Source organism: the organism of the source record quoted next, unplaced genomic scaffold (assembly GCF_019419815.1).
Source record: "Pyrus x bretschneideri cultivar Hongxiangsu unplaced genomic scaffold, Pyrus_bretschneideri_v1 Contig29, whole genome shotgun sequence".
In the NCBI taxonomy this organism is placed as follows: Eukaryota; Viridiplantae; Streptophyta; class Magnoliopsida; order Rosales; family Rosaceae; genus Pyrus; species Pyrus x bretschneideri.
In genome coordinates this window covers 2,255,522-2,272,997 of record NW_025999601.1, presented here as the reverse complement: position 1 = coordinate 2,272,997, position 17,476 = coordinate 2,255,522, and the positions used below count along the sequence as shown (strand labels likewise).

Below are 17,476 nucleotides of genomic sequence, written 5' to 3'. Positions count from 1 at the left end.
TATCTTTTCTCCCTTTTTTCTCCAAACATGTCTTAAATTCTTGACATCGAAAAAATTGTCATCAAGCACTCCTCTCTCTTTCAGTAGGGAAAACTGGAAGGCATGTCTAACAACTCCCTCTTTATGTTGGGTTTACTAAAGGCGTTACAAAACCCTATACTTCCAACAGCCCAAAACAAAACCAGTATCTGATTGATCAATTGCTTCCTCATCGGAATTTAAATCAACAAAAACTTTAGTTTGCACTTATTGTTACAAAACCAGTGACCCAATCCAATAATTTGGTACAAATTATTATGCAACAGTTGAAAAAAAATGAAGATTTTGTGGTTGAAAATTAAGTTGCCGGAGAGATTTTTTCAAATGTTGGGTATTCAAGCGATACTTCATATGTCATAAAATAAGTGGAGGAATGATATGTTTTTTCATGACCCTACACTTATTCTATGACATGTGGAGTAACCATATGAAATATCCGTTTAAATACTGATCACTTTAAACAAATTCTCAAGCAAAAAGATAAACGATTAACCGTGCATGTTTTATGTCATATTGGTTCTTCAGTTCCAGCGGGTCGGGCACACGTCTGCGGTGGAGACTCCAGTCCTTTGTTTGGGGTCCATTGCTGTTCAGTTCCAGTCTGTTCATTAACGAATGGGCATTCCAACCCGAAGGACATGTACACCCAATGAGTAGTTATGATTGATTAATGCTAGCACAAGGTTTGTTCACAGTCACCGTCAGAATGTTCTCTTAGTCATTTGGTGATAAAAAAATATATGATTACTAATTTAGAGGTTTGAATCAAGAGCGTGAAATAAATAGATACGCTTTTAATGTTTTATTTTCAATCTTTTTTATATTAAATTCCATAGTGGATGATCATGTATCATTAATTACTAGATGATCAAGAAAACACGGTGACTTCCGATACTAGTATTTTAATTTGTGCAATGAATAGATTATTGCTTTATCAATCCATAAATAATGTCAATGTGTCTTTCTTTTATATATTATAAGAAAGGGACTCAAGCTTGATATCTCTTTTAACAAAACGGACAAAAGTAGAAATAACTAAAATAATGATTAAGGGAAAATTATGATATTAGTATGCTAGTTCCTCTACAAGGATAACCTTCGGAATTGGATAAGCAACCATTCTAATATGGATGTATCTTTGTACCTTAGTACTACGATTTAGTAGTATTTCTTTTCACTTATACGTGAGAAGTTTTATGTTTCATTCTCGTCAAAGACGAATTTGAACCACATTATCATGACTAGCCCAGCTCCTAAGTGTATGGAGCTTAACCCACACCCCACCCCCTAAGTGTAGATAATATCGTTTTTAAAAAAAAAAAAAAAAAAAAAAAAAAAAAAAAAAAAAAACATGGATGTAGCTCTTGATTTAAACCTCTTAATCAAAAAGTACATTTTTATTCGAGTGACACATATACATGAAAGATGTTTTAAATGAACCTAACCGCGTTTTTGAACTGAGAAATTCGGTTTTGGTTCTTAACCACTAATATTCATTGACTCAAACCTCATTGATTTTTAGTTTTTGATGTACGTCCCTTAACATTTTCTACATCAGACTTTCATAATAAATATTTTACATGTCAGCAATATTACATGTAAGTTATATTTGACACAAAATTCAGATTCATTGGTGTCCAATACTCACCTGGTTTCTGTTTAATTTGGTACAAAATTTGAAACCATTTGAATTACCGAACAAGAGATAGCTTACATGTCTGACAAACCATATAATAATGCAGTAATGCACCCTTATCCCTTTAAGCTAGATTTTTTCTTTAATAATTTTTTATACAAGTGATATCAAGAGGTGTGAAACTTAAACCGTGATCGGGTATAATAATAGGGATGTGCTATCCACACACCTTACTTTACTTTTCACACACCCTTTGATAATTTCTGTTCGTTAATCTTCTTCAATTCATCAAATCTGACGGTCGAAATCAAAATGTGTGTAATAATAATAGGGATGTGCTATCCACACACCTTATTTTACTTTTCACACACCCTTTGATAATTTCTGTTCGTTAATCTTCTTCAATTCATCAAATCTGACGGTCGAAATCAAAATGTATGTAAGAAATAAAATAAGGTGCGTAGATATCACACCCCTAATAATAAGTGTTCATAATCCCTTGAACTATTAGTCCCTCGCGTTCCTTAACGCGACTTACCTAATAATAAGTGTTCATAATCCCTTAAACTATTAGTCCCTTGAGTTCCTTAACGCGACTTAATTAGTGTGATAGTGTCATGCATGTGCTAACATATTTTAATAATGATTTGATGCACCTTATTAGCTAGCTTTAAACACATCAATGTGATGGATTAACTAATCTCATCATCTATCCCAAGAAAATAAACAAATAAGAGCAAATATTAACATAACTTGCTTTATTGTAGTCCCATACTTCTTCAAATTTGTACTTACTGTACTTTCAATGTTCGCAAGATCCATAGACATATTTATCATTTATCATTGTCGATTAATACCAAAATCACGATTGGCCACATGAAATTAAATAATAAATACATCTTAATTTATTAAAAATAAAAACAAAAGCATGTTTAATTCCAATGTTGGGTGGTAAGGTGCAGGGCCTTCTACTACATGCCAGCATGTGGGAGGGGTCGAGATCTAGCTGGCTTGTCGGATTAGTCTTGATAATCTTATTTTTATTTATTTATTATTTATTAAGGAATTGTTCATCCGTCATTAAACAAATATTTTTACCTTTTTAAATTAACCCTAAGAGTTGTTTGAATTTATGAATATACCCCACCGGCAATGTATAATATACAGTCAGGGACAGGAAGACGTGGTCAAGTTGTGGGCTGGCCTGATATCCGCCTTTCCACTTACCATTGGCTCAATAATAGTAACCTGGTCTCGCGCTTCTACCCATTTATATTTAATATTAAATTTAATTATCGAGATATGCTGTGGTGATTTAAAAGCTGAAAAATGACTAAAAAAATAAAAATATTTTTAGCATAGTTCTAAGGAAATTTTTATGAAAAGAGTTTGGACTAAGTTTATTTTAACTAAAAATCATGTTATAACTTTATTTAATAAAAAAGACTTAAATTTTAATGAAAAACTCTTAAATTTTAATAAAAAGGATAAAAGAACTTAAATTTTAATGAAAAAGACATAATTTTAATATTTTAAAAAAATTTAAAAAATAAAACTGGCGCTCAAGACCCGTGCGTCCTCACACATACTATTTATGAAACTTACTACACTGTTTATAAAACTTAACAGTACAACACTATTTATGAAACTTATGACATTGTTTATGAAACTTAACAATACTACATTGTTTATGAACCTTAACGGTACTACATTATTTATGAAACTTAATGGTACTACGGTACTACACTGTTTATGAAACTTACTACACTGTTTATGAAACTTAACGGTACTACACTGTATATAAACGTATATTATTTCTTTTGCCTTAAGTAGGTACGAGTGAAATTTACATATATCACTTATATATATTATTTATTATCCACATGAAAATACACCTTACGATATTATAATACTAGATGTGTGTTTGTGTTATCTTGTTTTGTCAAAGGCTAAGTTTGTGAATGGAAGTGACATGTTTTGCAATGCAAGGTTAAAGTTAATTCCAAGTATTGTTGAAGGATATTAGATGGTCAAGCACGCGTGATGTTGGAACAAAAACTTGCTTACCGAGAAAGGTTGTATCTTGTAATATATGAGGCAAGCCAATTTCCTAGAGATTGATGTAGATATTTGACCATCATTTGTGGCGAGGAGTATCATCTTTACTAATCATCTTTGATTTTTATCAAAGACTTGATCACTGCAACGCGAGGAAGAAAGGTTTTTGGTTTGGTGTTTTGGGGGTGGAGGGGATGGAGCATATTGCTCAAATCAATTTGCCTAAATCAGTGTCTGCCTTAAACCCTAGTTATCCACTCAATAAGTAACAGGGGCGGTTTTCCTCAATACATACCCTTGATTTTTGGGCTTAATTACTAGAACTTGACCACTACTATTGCTATCCAGGAATAGATTTCTTTCTATGTTGCTAACAGGTATGGGCTTTCCTATGGTAGTTTCGTTGCGGCTTCTGACCATCTGTTACTTTCATTCCATACTATAAATGGATGAGGGTTTCATACGTAGTGAGGGTTTAGGATTTAGAGACGAGTCGAGTACGTACGTATTTGTACCACCAACCAAACCCAAATGCAGTTCTCTTTCCCTAGAGTCAATCTTATTTTCTTAACTAGTTAAAACAAAACAAAACAAAAAATAATAATAATAAAAATAAAGCAAAAATAATAATAAAAAAAAACAAAAAAATAAAAATAAAGCAATACTGATTAACTATATATAATTGATGGGATTGATATAGCCTGAAAAATTAACAAAAGTGCCAAAGTCAATTGTGGTTGGTGGCTGGGCACGTAAGGACAAGGACTTGCATATGGTAAAAATACACTGTTATAGTGGGATTTTTTACAAATAATATAATTTTTTTTGTTTGATATCTTTGTATGATTCCACAAAATGTTAATTTGACTATATACGCATCTCATACAAGTTGCTCCCGTAAAGGACACACAAAGCCATCGAAGCCTCAACTTTTTTCCTCACAATGTAGAAATTAAGGGCGGATTCTTTGAATTGATTTAGTCCAAGTTCATAAAATTTTGTTGGTGGCTCTCTCTAGAAAGCCGAATGTCAAAAAGTCAATAAACGGGTCACCGTCAAGTGGGTCAAGGGGGCCATATATTCATCAACCTTAAGAATGAGCATCCACTTCGGATATTGTTTGTAAAGATATTAAAGATCCTTTAAGCATATTCGTTTATTGTTTATCATGCAGTAGAAATTATTGTAAAATTTTTATTTAAAATAAAATATAATATTACTTGACGAAAACTGATCAAACAATGTATAATAAACAGATATGATTGAAAGATTCCCAAAATCCTCGTAAAGAAAATTGAAAGAAAATCCTCATTCCAACCTCAAATCTTAAATATTTCGGTGCCGTACGTAATGCCGCGTGGGCCATGGGACAAATATATACAAGAAAATATAGATTCATAGAGCACTAAGAAGTGGAGGGTTTTTCTCTTTATTGTCAAACAAGCTGGCAATTGGTACTAATACAACTCTTGGATAAAGTTGTGTGTTGTTGAATGCAAACATAAATGAAATTTGAAGTGCATTTCTATTTTTCTTTTTAGACTATGGTGAGACATCCATGAGGTTTTTCAATACTCACTTGATTTAGTCATAGAGACTTTTATTTCATGTTTTTTCCATAGCAGAGAGTGCATTAGAATCGAACTTAAAGATCTTTTTCATAATTAGAAAATACAATGACAGTAACAATTAAATATTTTTTTTTCTCCATGAATACTCTTAACAATTATTTTGTTTCTCCATGAATACTCTTAACTCGATTGCTATGGATTAATTCTCGATATTTCGAATTAAAATTTCTCCACATTCATATGTTGCATCTATGTGATATGTGATCAGCAACAGTTTGATTGTATCTTTTTGAAATTGGCAACATCTATTCTTAAAGCTACAAATTATTAGACTATTGGACTCTTTGCCGGGTTAACTATCAAGTTAACTGCTATTTTATGATGTGACACTCGTTGAACTTATTTTTTACTTTTACTAGCGCTAATTTTTGGCACGTGGATTCATGAATGCCATAAATACAAACAATATGAACTTTTTGTCAAAGAAAACTCTAACCTCCTAGATGTATAAATTGTTCACAAATGAATCACGTGACTCACCAATCTTGAGCTCAAGTCATTAAAAACACCCTCATTGATTTTCACGTAACGACGTCTAAAAATACCGTTACCTTGATAATTAGATGAACAAACAAATAAAGGTTGTAACAACTTATAACTTTTAAGGGTTATTAATTTTGTCTTTAAAATATGCGAATCAAACTGTTACTAGTCTTGAACCAAGGAGTTCAAAGTGTAATCAGTTCCTTTTTCTCCGTCCATTGTTATTGTACAAAGCTCAACTTGTTATGTTAAATTAATAGGAAATACCCAGATATAGGATAATTTCTTAATCTTAGGACATAAATAGGACATTTTTAATATGCACACGTTATGCACAATAATCGGACATAAATATAAATTTTCTTACACCTTGAAATGACCAAATTGTCCTCCCATATAAATCGGTTGTGTAGAAATTCCAACCCTCATTTCTCATTTTGTAGAGAGAGAAACAGAGAGGAGAGAGAGAGAGAATCTCTCTCGCCCAATTCAGTTCAAAGAACCTTAACCCACCCATCTTCTTCATCCAAGCTCTCTCTCTTTCTTTCTCTCTCTCAACATTTCGAATATGCACAAGAGCTCTTTCTCTAACCCATCCATCTTCTTCGATTTTTTACCTTTTCATTTGTAGGTTTTGTGAACTGGGTTTTGGTGCGAAATATATTAAGCACACAAATTAAACCCTCTTCTGACAATTGTAGCAAAGTATGTAAGTAGGGATCGTTCAAAACCGGGGATTAGGAGGGATTGCTAAACTCTTGAAAACTGACCTAAGAACTCCAAAACAAAGTTAAAAACACTAATTTGGACTCAAAGAATGAAAAACCAAAGTTAAAACACTAAAACAAAACAAAAACTCAAAACAGCAACTAGAAGACTCAAAACTGCCTAAAAACCACTTTCTGGGCAGTTTTGAGCACCTACACTAATTTGGACGAAATTGGTTGAAAACTTGACTCAAAACACTTAAAAACATGAACCAAAACAATTTCTAACTAAATTGAGACTTCAAAGTAAAGGGGGGTTTGATTTGGACGAAATTAAAGTTGAGAAAACAGATTGCAAAGTAAAACTGATTTTGAAACGTTTTTTGGGTTTTTAATGGATGAAGAACTAGTTAGGGGTTCTTTCTCCACACATGACAAGTATGCAATTGACTCGATTTCCAGTTATTCCTTCATAGAATTATGAATGACAATGCCCCAAATTAACCGTGACATCACTAGTTAATTCCCAAGTTTTCCTTGTGTTATTGAATTGGATGACATCATACGACAACCCAAAGCATTCTTCAAAAGTTCCTTACATGACATCATAATAAAGATACAATCAAAGATCATTACGTTCAATGAAAACTATAAGCATTGACAAAGCACTTGTGACTATGACATCATGACACTTATCCTAGGAATTGAACTTAACGCGATTGTGACTAGCAACCTTCACTACTTGTGAATATAAGTGTGTGACAATTATGTGAAACAAACTTATATTCTAGCATCATATTCATGCAAGCCAATTAAGTGTCGACCCCTAATTAACAAACACAAATACGTTATTACTCGCACAGTTAAGCCAATTGCATTCACGATTCAAGAACTCATAACTGGAATTTATCAAATCAACTTGCACACATAGTTATGGCTTCGAAATCACCCCTAACCAATAGGGGTTTAGCCACTCATGTTCATAGCAAAATGAAAGGAAAATAAATTAAACATTGAAATCATAAAACGAATTACACCTAGAATGCACCAACGACGAAGCTTGAGCATCCAAGAGTCTTTCCTTCTTTCTCCTTGCTACGGCACAAAGGTGGATGGGATGGTTGGGATGTGTTTTAGGATCAGGGATTATGGAATTGGATGGATGATAGGCACGGCAAGGTGTAGTGTTTGGCTGGAATTGTGTTTTTAGGATTTTAGGATGTGTAGAGTGGTGTGGCTAGATGAATGGACGAAAATTGGGTGAATGAGTGATCCCCCCAAGTGCCTTGCTGCAAAGCCTTATTTATAGGGCTAGGAAAGGTTTTGAACTTAGTTGAAACCAAAAGGTTTTTTGTGTGTAGCTTGGACAAGGTAGGAGACAAGATAGGACGGCTAGGAGACAAGGTAGGACGGCTAGTGACGGCTAGGAGACAAGGTAGGACGGCTAGGAGACAAGCTAGGACGGCTAGTGACAAGCTAGGACGGCTAGGAGACAAGGTAGGACGGCTAGTGACAAGCTAGGACGGCTAGGAGACAAGCTAGGACGGCTAGTGACAAGCTAGGACGGCTAGTGACAAGGTAGGACGGACGGCTAGGAGACAAGGTAGGACGGCTAGTGACAAGCTAGGACGGCTAGGAGACAAGCTAGGACGGCTAGTGACAAGCTAGGACGGCTTGTTCTTCCAATACAGAAATTAGGCACCATGTGTGAATAGATAAAGCCTTCTAGAAATAAGGTTTTTTTAGGCCCCCTTGCAGCTCCCTAACTGAATTCAAGCCTTCAAATTTGTCCATCCTCATGCCTCCATGCTTGCACTATCCAATCTTGGCCCAAAAATGCTCTAGAATGCTCCAAATTGCTTCTTTTTGCATACTTTGACACTAAAACCTGAAATTGCACGAAAATGACTTTAAACACTTAAACTAACTAAGGAAAAACAACATAAATGCATGAGAACAAGCCAATTAAGTCGCATAAAAATGCTCCTATCAGGTTTGCTTAATTTTACTTTTTGATTGATGGATTTTTGGAGTTGAAGTGATTGGTTTAGTGTTTCTTGGAGGAGACTCAAATCCTCAAATTTTGATGTTTGATTATTTATTTATTTTATCATTTCTCTTATTTATATGTGGGTTTTCATTTCTTCTGTCCTCTCCCTCCCTTTGCTCCCTCTCTCGATCCAAATTTACAAGCACTAAAATAGATTTTGGTTTTTGTTGCAATTAAATGAAAAAAAAAAAATGTATTAAAGGTTAGTTGCCTTTTGGAGAAGAGATAAATTTGAGGGAAAAGAGAGAAATTAGAGTGGAAAGAAGGAAAAGAGAAGGATATGGACGAAATTGTTTCGCGTACTCGTTCGCTCTTTTCGTATTAAGTTCGCTCATACACTGTATGTACACGACATGCGCATGTTATACTCATAGATCTGAGCTCAATCCAAAAACCTATAGCTCACAGCTCTCTCTTCGAAATTAGAAAAATGACCCTAAACTTTATATAAAGAATCTAAGATTCATTAGTTTGAATTTGGTATCAAATTTGATTGGGTTCAAATATTTCAAAGATTTGAAAATTGCAGCTTGCATGGGCACGAAAGAACCCAACTAAATCAAAGGAAATTGTTTCACGAACTCCTTCGCTTTTTTCATATTTACAGGGCCTACCTTTGAATCAAAGGAAAAAGTAGCAAGTTACGTTAATGCGAAGAGTATCAAAGATGTAAATTGCACCATATACAATATATGCACACCACATGCACATGATATGTACAATACATGCACATGATATGCACAGAATGAGAGAAACTTAAACGGCAACATATTGGTATAGTGGATACAATTAAAACATAATTGTTACGTATATAAGGTTATAGTGGCAGTTTGAAAAGTCTTGTTATGTATATCAACCACCGCTTAACCGTGCACGTGGAAGCCATGATGCTCATTGTCGTTATTTCATGGACACGCATGACCCTTAATGTCCTCTAAATTTTTTCTTCATTTTGTTCACTGAAGCCAACTAGGTTGTGGTCATACTCGCTAAATTTCAGGGCACAACATACGTGCATCATAACTAGTGAATAGTCTCGCTTCTTATATTAAGATGTAGACATGCACACCATATGCACAACACATGCACATTATAGAAAAATTTTCACAAATTTCTGCAATTGAACACTTAACTAGAAATTATTCCATCCTAGTTTTGTAGCACATCCAAACTTGAAATTTATTCCACAACCCATATGCCCTAACATGAAACACAAACCCTAATTTAACTTCTAAGTATTAATTCATCTTACAAACAACTCATTTATTCTATAAATCATTGATGAAGGAACTTGAAACTAAACACCCTACTTTGCTATGTCTGCCAAACCTTTAGTCGTCGGGAAAAAAATGGAACTTTCCAGCCAAAATAGAAAATACGGTGCAAAACCCAGCTCACTCTTTTCACCTTTCTCTCCCATCCCTTTCCTCGAAATCAAAGGTATGAGGTCAACCTAAAACCCAGCTCTTCTCGCCTCTCTTTGGACTTCCCTCTCTTCGAAATCAGAGCTCAACTCAGAAACCCAGAACTCACAGAGCTCTTCGACATCCTCTCTTCCAAATGAGAACATTGATGCAATGGGCTGATGATTTGTAGTATTTATGTGGGTATTTTAGTAATTTCAGTTTTGTGCATGGTGTGCATGGCTTGTGCATGACCGGTTTGTTCTATTTCTGTTCCAAGATTAAGAAATTATCTCATTTTAAAGTATTTCCCAAATCATGCAATTGTATATTCACAATCTCATCTAAATAATTCAGATTAGGAGTTTAATAACATATTCAACGGTCTAAAGGTAAATACTCCCCTCAATCCCAACTTAAAAACCACGCTACAAGACACAGGAAGAACACGTGTCAAGATTCCAAAAGCATGCATATCTAGCGTAGTCAACTCCTCCCGGGATCTTTACAAAAAAGACGAGTAATAATATAGTAAAAATACAGCAACATCTGACCATTAGATTAAAAACAAAATTGCATAAACAAGGCAACGGAAGCATCTTCCTGTCTTTTCTCAACCTTCTCTTGATCTCTGGCTGTCTTGTATCCATTGGCAATGGAAAATGTACTACTAACCCTATTTTTATATTTTGGAATCCAATACGCTAATGAAAATTAAAATAATTATTTCTTTGCTTAAATAGGTTAATACTTCAGTCATTTTCTCAAAATTCCAAAAGTATTCTATGCGGGAAGAACAACGCTGGGGCTTTTCAAGTCTAAAAACTCAGCACCCATATTTTAGATTTTCCATTTTTGAGCTCATTTCTTATTATTTTCTTTGCCCAATATTTTTTTTGGAGTAATACCAATTGGGTTTTGAGCTGAAATCGGTAAGAATCCTGAAAGAGTGATTTCATAGTTTATTGAAGCTTGGCCATGGAAGACAGAAAAGCTTGTAAGTTTCTCTCTCTCTCTCTCTCAAGATTCTTGTGAGTTTTAGTTTTGCATAATATTTTAGTAAAAATTATTTGCCAGATTCCCAGAATGCTGAACCTGTTGCATTTATTTATTTATTTAATCTTGATTTGAATATTGATAGGGTGTTTAGTTTTCAACTGTATTTACTTGTTTTAATTTATTTTGGTTTAATATTTCTATTTAGTTTTTGCAAGTTCAGGGCGCTCTACAATTCTGACACATTCAATTGCTTCAACACAATATTTATAAAGGAATTTTAGGAGGCCTAATTATTTTTATTTTTTATTAATCATAGAATAATCTTTTTTTCCCCTCCTCAATGCGTATGCACAAAAATCTGAATGCAGTATAAGTCACATGTTTGACTTGCACTTTGGGGGTTAGAGTCTTTACAGCTTCATCTCCAAGTTGACATCTTTATTTCACATGTTTCACATGATTCCTGGTGAATGAGTTTCCATGGCTGCAACATCTTCCCTGTTCTTGTGGCTTTGAGTTCATGCCGTGTCATTTTCGGTTTTTATTTTGAAGAGCCTTGATATTTGGATACAGTTGATTCATGGCCTAATATATGTTCGATTATCCAGTGTGTTTTACTACAGATTAATTCTGTTAACTGAAGACAAAGTGGTATTCTTAGAAGATTATCATGGGTTACGGTAATTCAAAATCTATAAGGTACATCTTTTTTCCGATTTCTGTTTCGGTTTCAAGCAAATATTATTTTAGGTCATCTTAGTTTACGTTCCTAAACGATATTTTGCAAATGGATTTCTGTTTTTGTTATGAGTTTTGTAGTCTAATCATAGATCTTAGCATGATAAGCTGGCTTCTAATTTTTTTTTAAATTTTTTTCATTCACATATGAATTTTGAAATTTTCAGATTTCAAGATGATGTTGAACTAGCAAAGCTACCTTCAGTCAATGGGGTTGGTGTGGCAAAGCTTAAGTATAAGATTGATGGGGCACAAGTAGCAGAGCCCTTCGAAAAGGAGGTGTCCCGGAAGACTGGAAAATCGTTAAAGGCTAAAGTTCTGTCCAGGGTCTTTTCCGAGGACTATGAGAGAGTGCAGAAGAAAATATTAGATCCTCGAGGACAGACTGTTCGCCGTTGGAACAAGATTTTCTTAGTAACTTGTTTAGTTTCTTTGTTCGTGGACCCTCTATTCTTTTACTTGCCATCGGCGAGAGATGAATTCTGCATTAGTATTGGAGAACCACTTGAAGTTGTTCTGACATTTGTTCGATCAGTGGCTGATGTTTTTTACATAATCCAAATTTTTATTAACTTTCGTAAAGCTTATATTGCACCTTCCTCTCGTGTATTTGGGAGAGGAGAGCTTGTAATAGAACCTTCAAAGATCGCATTGAGGTACCTACGCCTGGATTTCTGGATAGACCTCATTGCTGCCCTGCCCCTTCCTCAGGTATGTTACTTGAACACTTCTTGTACTAGCCCTATTGAGACAAATCTAATATGCACTAAATTTAGTCCTAAATTTTTTTTTTTTTTTTTCAAGGTCCTGATTTGGATTGTAATCCCAACCCTTAGCGGTTCGACAGTGACAAACACAAAAAACGTCCTTCGATTCATCATAATCTTTCAATACATACCAAGGCTCTTTCTTATATATCCGCTCTCATCACAAATAGTTAAGGCCACTGGCGTTGTGACAGAGACAGCTTGGGCAGGGGCTGCATATAATCTGATGCTATACATGTTGGCAAGTCATGTAAGTATAAAAAAGCTTGTTGCTTCTCTTTTCGGAACTTTGAAAAAGATAGATAGTTGTGCATCTACAGCTTGATCACAAGTAACACTTTATGGCATATAGTGAATGGGTAGACCGAGTGGCTAAACCTAATGATTTTCACTAAACCTTATCTTTCTCCAGCATATAGAAACACAAAAGAAGGAATAATTACAAACCTACATGGTTTTTGCAAAATGTGTTGCAGTTAAAAGTATTTCGGAAACAGATTGTTTATTTTTGGTCCAAGACTTAAATGATTTGTCGAAACCTGAAACGATCATCTGTCATTACTCTACTTATAACGACCAAAATCAAAATTCCTCAATTCCTATTCTTGTATTGAATTAAACTGGCACGCTCATCGTCCTGACCGTCGAACAGACATTTGATGGTTTCTCACCTTTCTTGTACATTGAACAATTAAATATGTAAGCAAAATGTAAAACTGATGTGCCTTGCTGATTTTTTATTTTTCTCTGTGAAAAGGTTTTAGGAGCTTGTTGGTACCTTCTTTCAATTGAGCGGCAAGAATCTTGTTGGAGAAGTGTTTGTGGTCTTGCAAATACGTCTTGCAGATATGATTACTTTGACTGTCGTTGGGCTCAAGACCCTAACAGGAAGTCCTGGTATCAGTCGAGTAATATCACAAATCTCTGTACTCCAGATGATTATAAGTTTGGTATATATGGTGATGCGGTGACATATGATGTTACAACCTCTTCGTTCTTCAACAAATACTTTTACTGTCTCTGGTGGGGTCTAAGAAACCTCAGGTAAGCTATTGTTTCTACAAATATCTGTTTATGATGTGCGTTCACTCATTTCTGATTGATAATTTAAGATAAGTAGATTACCAACTTATGCTCTTTGTAGAATTTTGAGCAACCTATATCTGTAACTTTTTTTAAATCTTCTTCATCAGATGTGTTTGCGAAGGGATTAACAATGTTTAGTGCATGAAAAGCTTAGGTTTTCTGGATAAGTAATTTTAGTTGAAATTTGTGCAGTTCTTTGGGACAAAATCTTTCAACAAGTACTTACGTTGGAGAGATAATGTTTGCTATTATTATCGCGACTCTTGGTCTGGTTCTCTTCGCATTGCTGATTGGTAATATGCAAGTAAGTCGTTGATCAGTGACTTCTCAGTACTTTAAATTGGCTTTTACTAAACAACTCATTATATTTTTCGAAGTTCATATTTTAAAGTTTCGATCACCCTTTATAATTGCAGACATACCTCCAATCCACAACTGTGAGACTAGAAGAGTGGAGGATAAAGAGAACTGACACAGAACAATGGATGCGTCATAGGCAACTGCCTCCAGAGCTAAGACAGTCTGTACGGAAGTATGATCAATACAAGTGGTTGGCTACTCGAGGAGTTGATGAGGAAGCTCTTCTCAAAGGCCTACCCATGGATCTTCGAAGGGACATCAAGCGCCACCTTTGCCTTGACCTTGTTCGACGAGTAAGTGATAATCTGTAACTACAAATAAATTTTTTTTATACTACTGCATAATCGTAATTGTAACCATTACGAATTTTTGTGTATTTTTTTTTTATTTGGTGAACAGGTTCCTTTGTTCGATCAAATGGATGAAAGGATGCTGGATGCAATATGTGAGAGGCTTAAACCTGCCTTGTGTACCGAAGGCACATTTCTAGTCCGCGAAGGAGACCCTGTCAATGAAATGCTCTTCATAATTCGAGGCCACCTTGATTCTTACACCACAAATGGTGGTCGAACTGGATTTTTCAACTCATGCGGTATTGGCCCGGGTGACTTCTGTGGCGAGGAACTGCTGACATGGGCTTTGGACCCTCGTCCAAGTGTCATCCTGCCATCTTCAACGCGCACAGTCAAATCCATCTCTGAAGTAGAAGCATTTGCTCTAGTAGCAGAGGACTTGAAATTCGTAGCATCCCAGTTCAGAAGACTTCACAGCAAGCAACTTAGACACAAGTTCCGGTTCTATTCACATCAATGGAGATTATGGTCTGCATGTTTTATACAGGCAGCATGGCGTCGATGTAAGAAAAGAAGGGAAGCAGCCGAACTCAAGGCTAAAGAAAACCACACAGAAAATGAGCCTGCAAAACTTCCACCTGTGTCGGACTTGGTTACTTACGCTGCAAGGCTCGCTGCAAGCACCAGACGTGGTGCCAATAAGCATTCTGGGGTCGTTGGCTCATTGCAGAAGCCAGCGGAGCCTGATTTTTCAGTTGAGGAGGAATGAATGGAGAATCCATACAACTAGGAACTTTAAAATAGTGTGAATGAATGATCTGTGCTGTAAATTACTTTCTTAGGATATATACGATCAGATTCAGGAGTGCATTAATGTAATTGTATGATTATTTGATTATTTACATTAGGTGATAGGAATGTTTGACTACTCACGACTCTTTCAAGACCTTTTTAGTGTGAATTTTAAGGTGAGGCCAACTATTAGCACATGGTCCAACTTATATAAAAATAAGGAGCAAGTTTAGCAAAGTGGTTTAGGACAGTTGGCTATGCCATTGTGCCTGCTTTCTTAAACCCGAGTTCAAATCCACTTGATGTAAACTGAAAATAGTTCAGATAATATTATCGAAAAGTTAGACAAATAATAACAGGATAAAAACATTTCAACTCGATGCATTTAAAGTCCAACGCAATGTCATTAGTCTCGGTATAAGTAAGTCCTGAACTATACACTATCCTTTAAGTAGGTCACATCACTGACTCCTAGCTCTTAATTTGTCCAGCCTCATTTCTCTTGTCCAGTGTAGGTGATGTTAGGAAATCCGTCATCATTTCCTTATCGGTTACAGGCATTGTAGGAATAGATCAAAATCACAAGTATGGGTTGTAATCATCACTATAACTAAATTATGGGTTAAAGAGATGGCTACAACCTTCCATCTTGTCATCTCACTTCTTGTTCAACCATACTTCTCTTTTTGTCAATGTTTCTCCCTAAAATTTGGGATTTCCTAGCTTGTATATTGTTATTTGTTTAGCCCTTGTTGTGTTCGGTTCTTTATGGCAGAAACCATGTGGTAGGTAGTGGTTGATATCCACTATATTTGTAATTTGTTCTTCGGCTCTTTATAAGAGCTTTGTTCTCTCTCCTGTAAAGTTTATGATCAATATACAAAGCTTGAAATTCAATATGGTATCAGAGCAGTGACCACAGTGGCCTGTCTCTGCATATCTTCTTTAACCTCTTTGTTTTCCATAGCTGGTTCAAATGGATGAGGAAAATCCTCCCAGTCCTGACACTGCGAGCTCTAGTGTTTCACCCACTTCAAATTCTACCGAAGTAGAAGTTAATCCAAATCAAAGACTCAGTTCAGTTTTGCTAATTGAGTTTAACTATCTTCCATGGTCTCGAGCAGTTTCACTTGCTCTCGGTGGAAGATCAAAGCATGGTTAAATGAATGGAACCATTCAGGCACCTGAAATCTCATCGCATTTATATGAGACATGGCTATGCAAGGATTAACTTGTCATGTCGTGGCTTCTCAACTCCATGGAGAGGAAGCTAGCTGCGATCTTTAGCTACTCAGAGTCTTCTTCCCATCTCTGAAAAAATGTCTGCGAGATGTATGGAAATCAAAACAATGCTGGTCGGATATTTCAACTGAAAAGGTTGCTTGCAGGTTTGCAACAAGAAAGTAAGGCTTTGTTCAACACTTGGGTGATATCAAGAGTATGTGAAATGAGCTTGATGTATACAGGCCTCACACCACAGATGTTTCCGTGCTTTTGAAAAGAGCTGAAGAAGATAAGATTTTTCAACTCTTGGCTAGTCTTAGCTCAAACTATGAAGATCTACTTAGTCACATTCCGACAGTGAGTTGCCTTTCTTCTCAAGTGTATGTGCCATTATTCAACGTGAAGAAACTCGAAGGAAATTGATGAATCTTGAAACCAAAAATAGCTTACCTGAGTCTAAGGCATATTTTTCAAACCACAAGTTCTCGGATGATAGAAGAGACAAGGGTAGAAGGTTTGACCTGAAGTGCAAACATTGCAACTATGGTGGACACACTATTGATAAATATTGGATTCTACATCCTGAGCTCAAGCCAAACTTCTAGAAGAACAAGGGGTTCCAGAGAAACTCACAACCATCCTTGTACAAAGCTAATCATGTAGCTTTAGCTGCTCCTTCTTCCTCAAGGTAAAGTTTTGCTTGACTTCACTTCCAATCCAGTGAACTTGATCAACGAGTTTGCTGTCTATTTACAAGGAAGACAAAGAAGTGGAGATCTAGAGAACACAATTGGAACTGAAATTGAAAAACCTACTGCCTTGCTGAGCAAATTTACTGGGTTTCTTACTGATTCTGATCATGAAGGCTTAAGTAAATAGATTCCAGGTATATTGAAAGCTTTCTCCACTGCTTTAAATGTTAGTCTTGTGCATGATTATTGGATAATGGACTCAGGAGCCACATACCATATGACAAATAAATCTTCACATTTACATGACTTCGAAAAAAATGAAAAACTATTCACAAGTGTCAGTAGTAAATGGTAAGGGTGTCTCAATTGTTGGAAAAGAGAAAATTAAGTTGATCTCTGATCAAGTAGAGTCAACAACTTTGTATGTTTATTCCTTTCCATTTCACCTTTTATTAGTATGAAAAATCACAAGACAACTAAATTGTCATGCGTTTTTTTCTTCTGATCAGGTCATCTTT

At 35.4% G+C, this 17,476-nt stretch overlaps 1 protein-coding gene across 1 annotated transcript; it reads left to right on the top strand.

The window, feature by feature from the left end:
* Positions 1-10,660: 10,660 nt before the first annotated feature.
* LOC103962021 (protein CNGC15b) lies at positions 10,661-15,178 on the top strand. Its single transcript, XM_009374684.3, has 8 exons — positions 10,661-11,004; positions 11,615-11,705; positions 11,912-12,455; positions 12,549-12,761; positions 13,269-13,555; positions 13,790-13,901; positions 14,014-14,250; positions 14,357-15,178. The coding sequence occupies exons 2-8, from the start codon at positions 11,677-11,679 to the stop codon at positions 15,017-15,019; spliced, it is 2,085 nt and encodes a 694-aa protein (XP_009372959.2). The 5' UTR covers positions 10,661-11,004; positions 11,615-11,676; the 3' UTR covers positions 15,020-15,178.
* The last annotated feature ends 2,298 nt before the right edge of the window (positions 15,179-17,476 follow it).

Excerpts from the sequence above, each read along its gene's own strand:
- LOC103962021 (XM_009374684.3), top strand. The coding sequence starts at position 11,677 with ATGGGTTACGGTAATTCAAAATCTATAAG. Across the intron at positions 11,706-11,911 it reads GGTAATTCAAAATCTATAAG|ATTTCAAGATGATGTTGAAC; the intron begins GTACATCTTTTT and ends TGAAATTTTCAG. Across the intron at positions 12,762-13,268 it reads TATACATGTTGGCAAGTCAT|GTTTTAGGAGCTTGTTGGTA; the intron begins GTAAGTATAAAA and ends CTCTGTGAAAAG.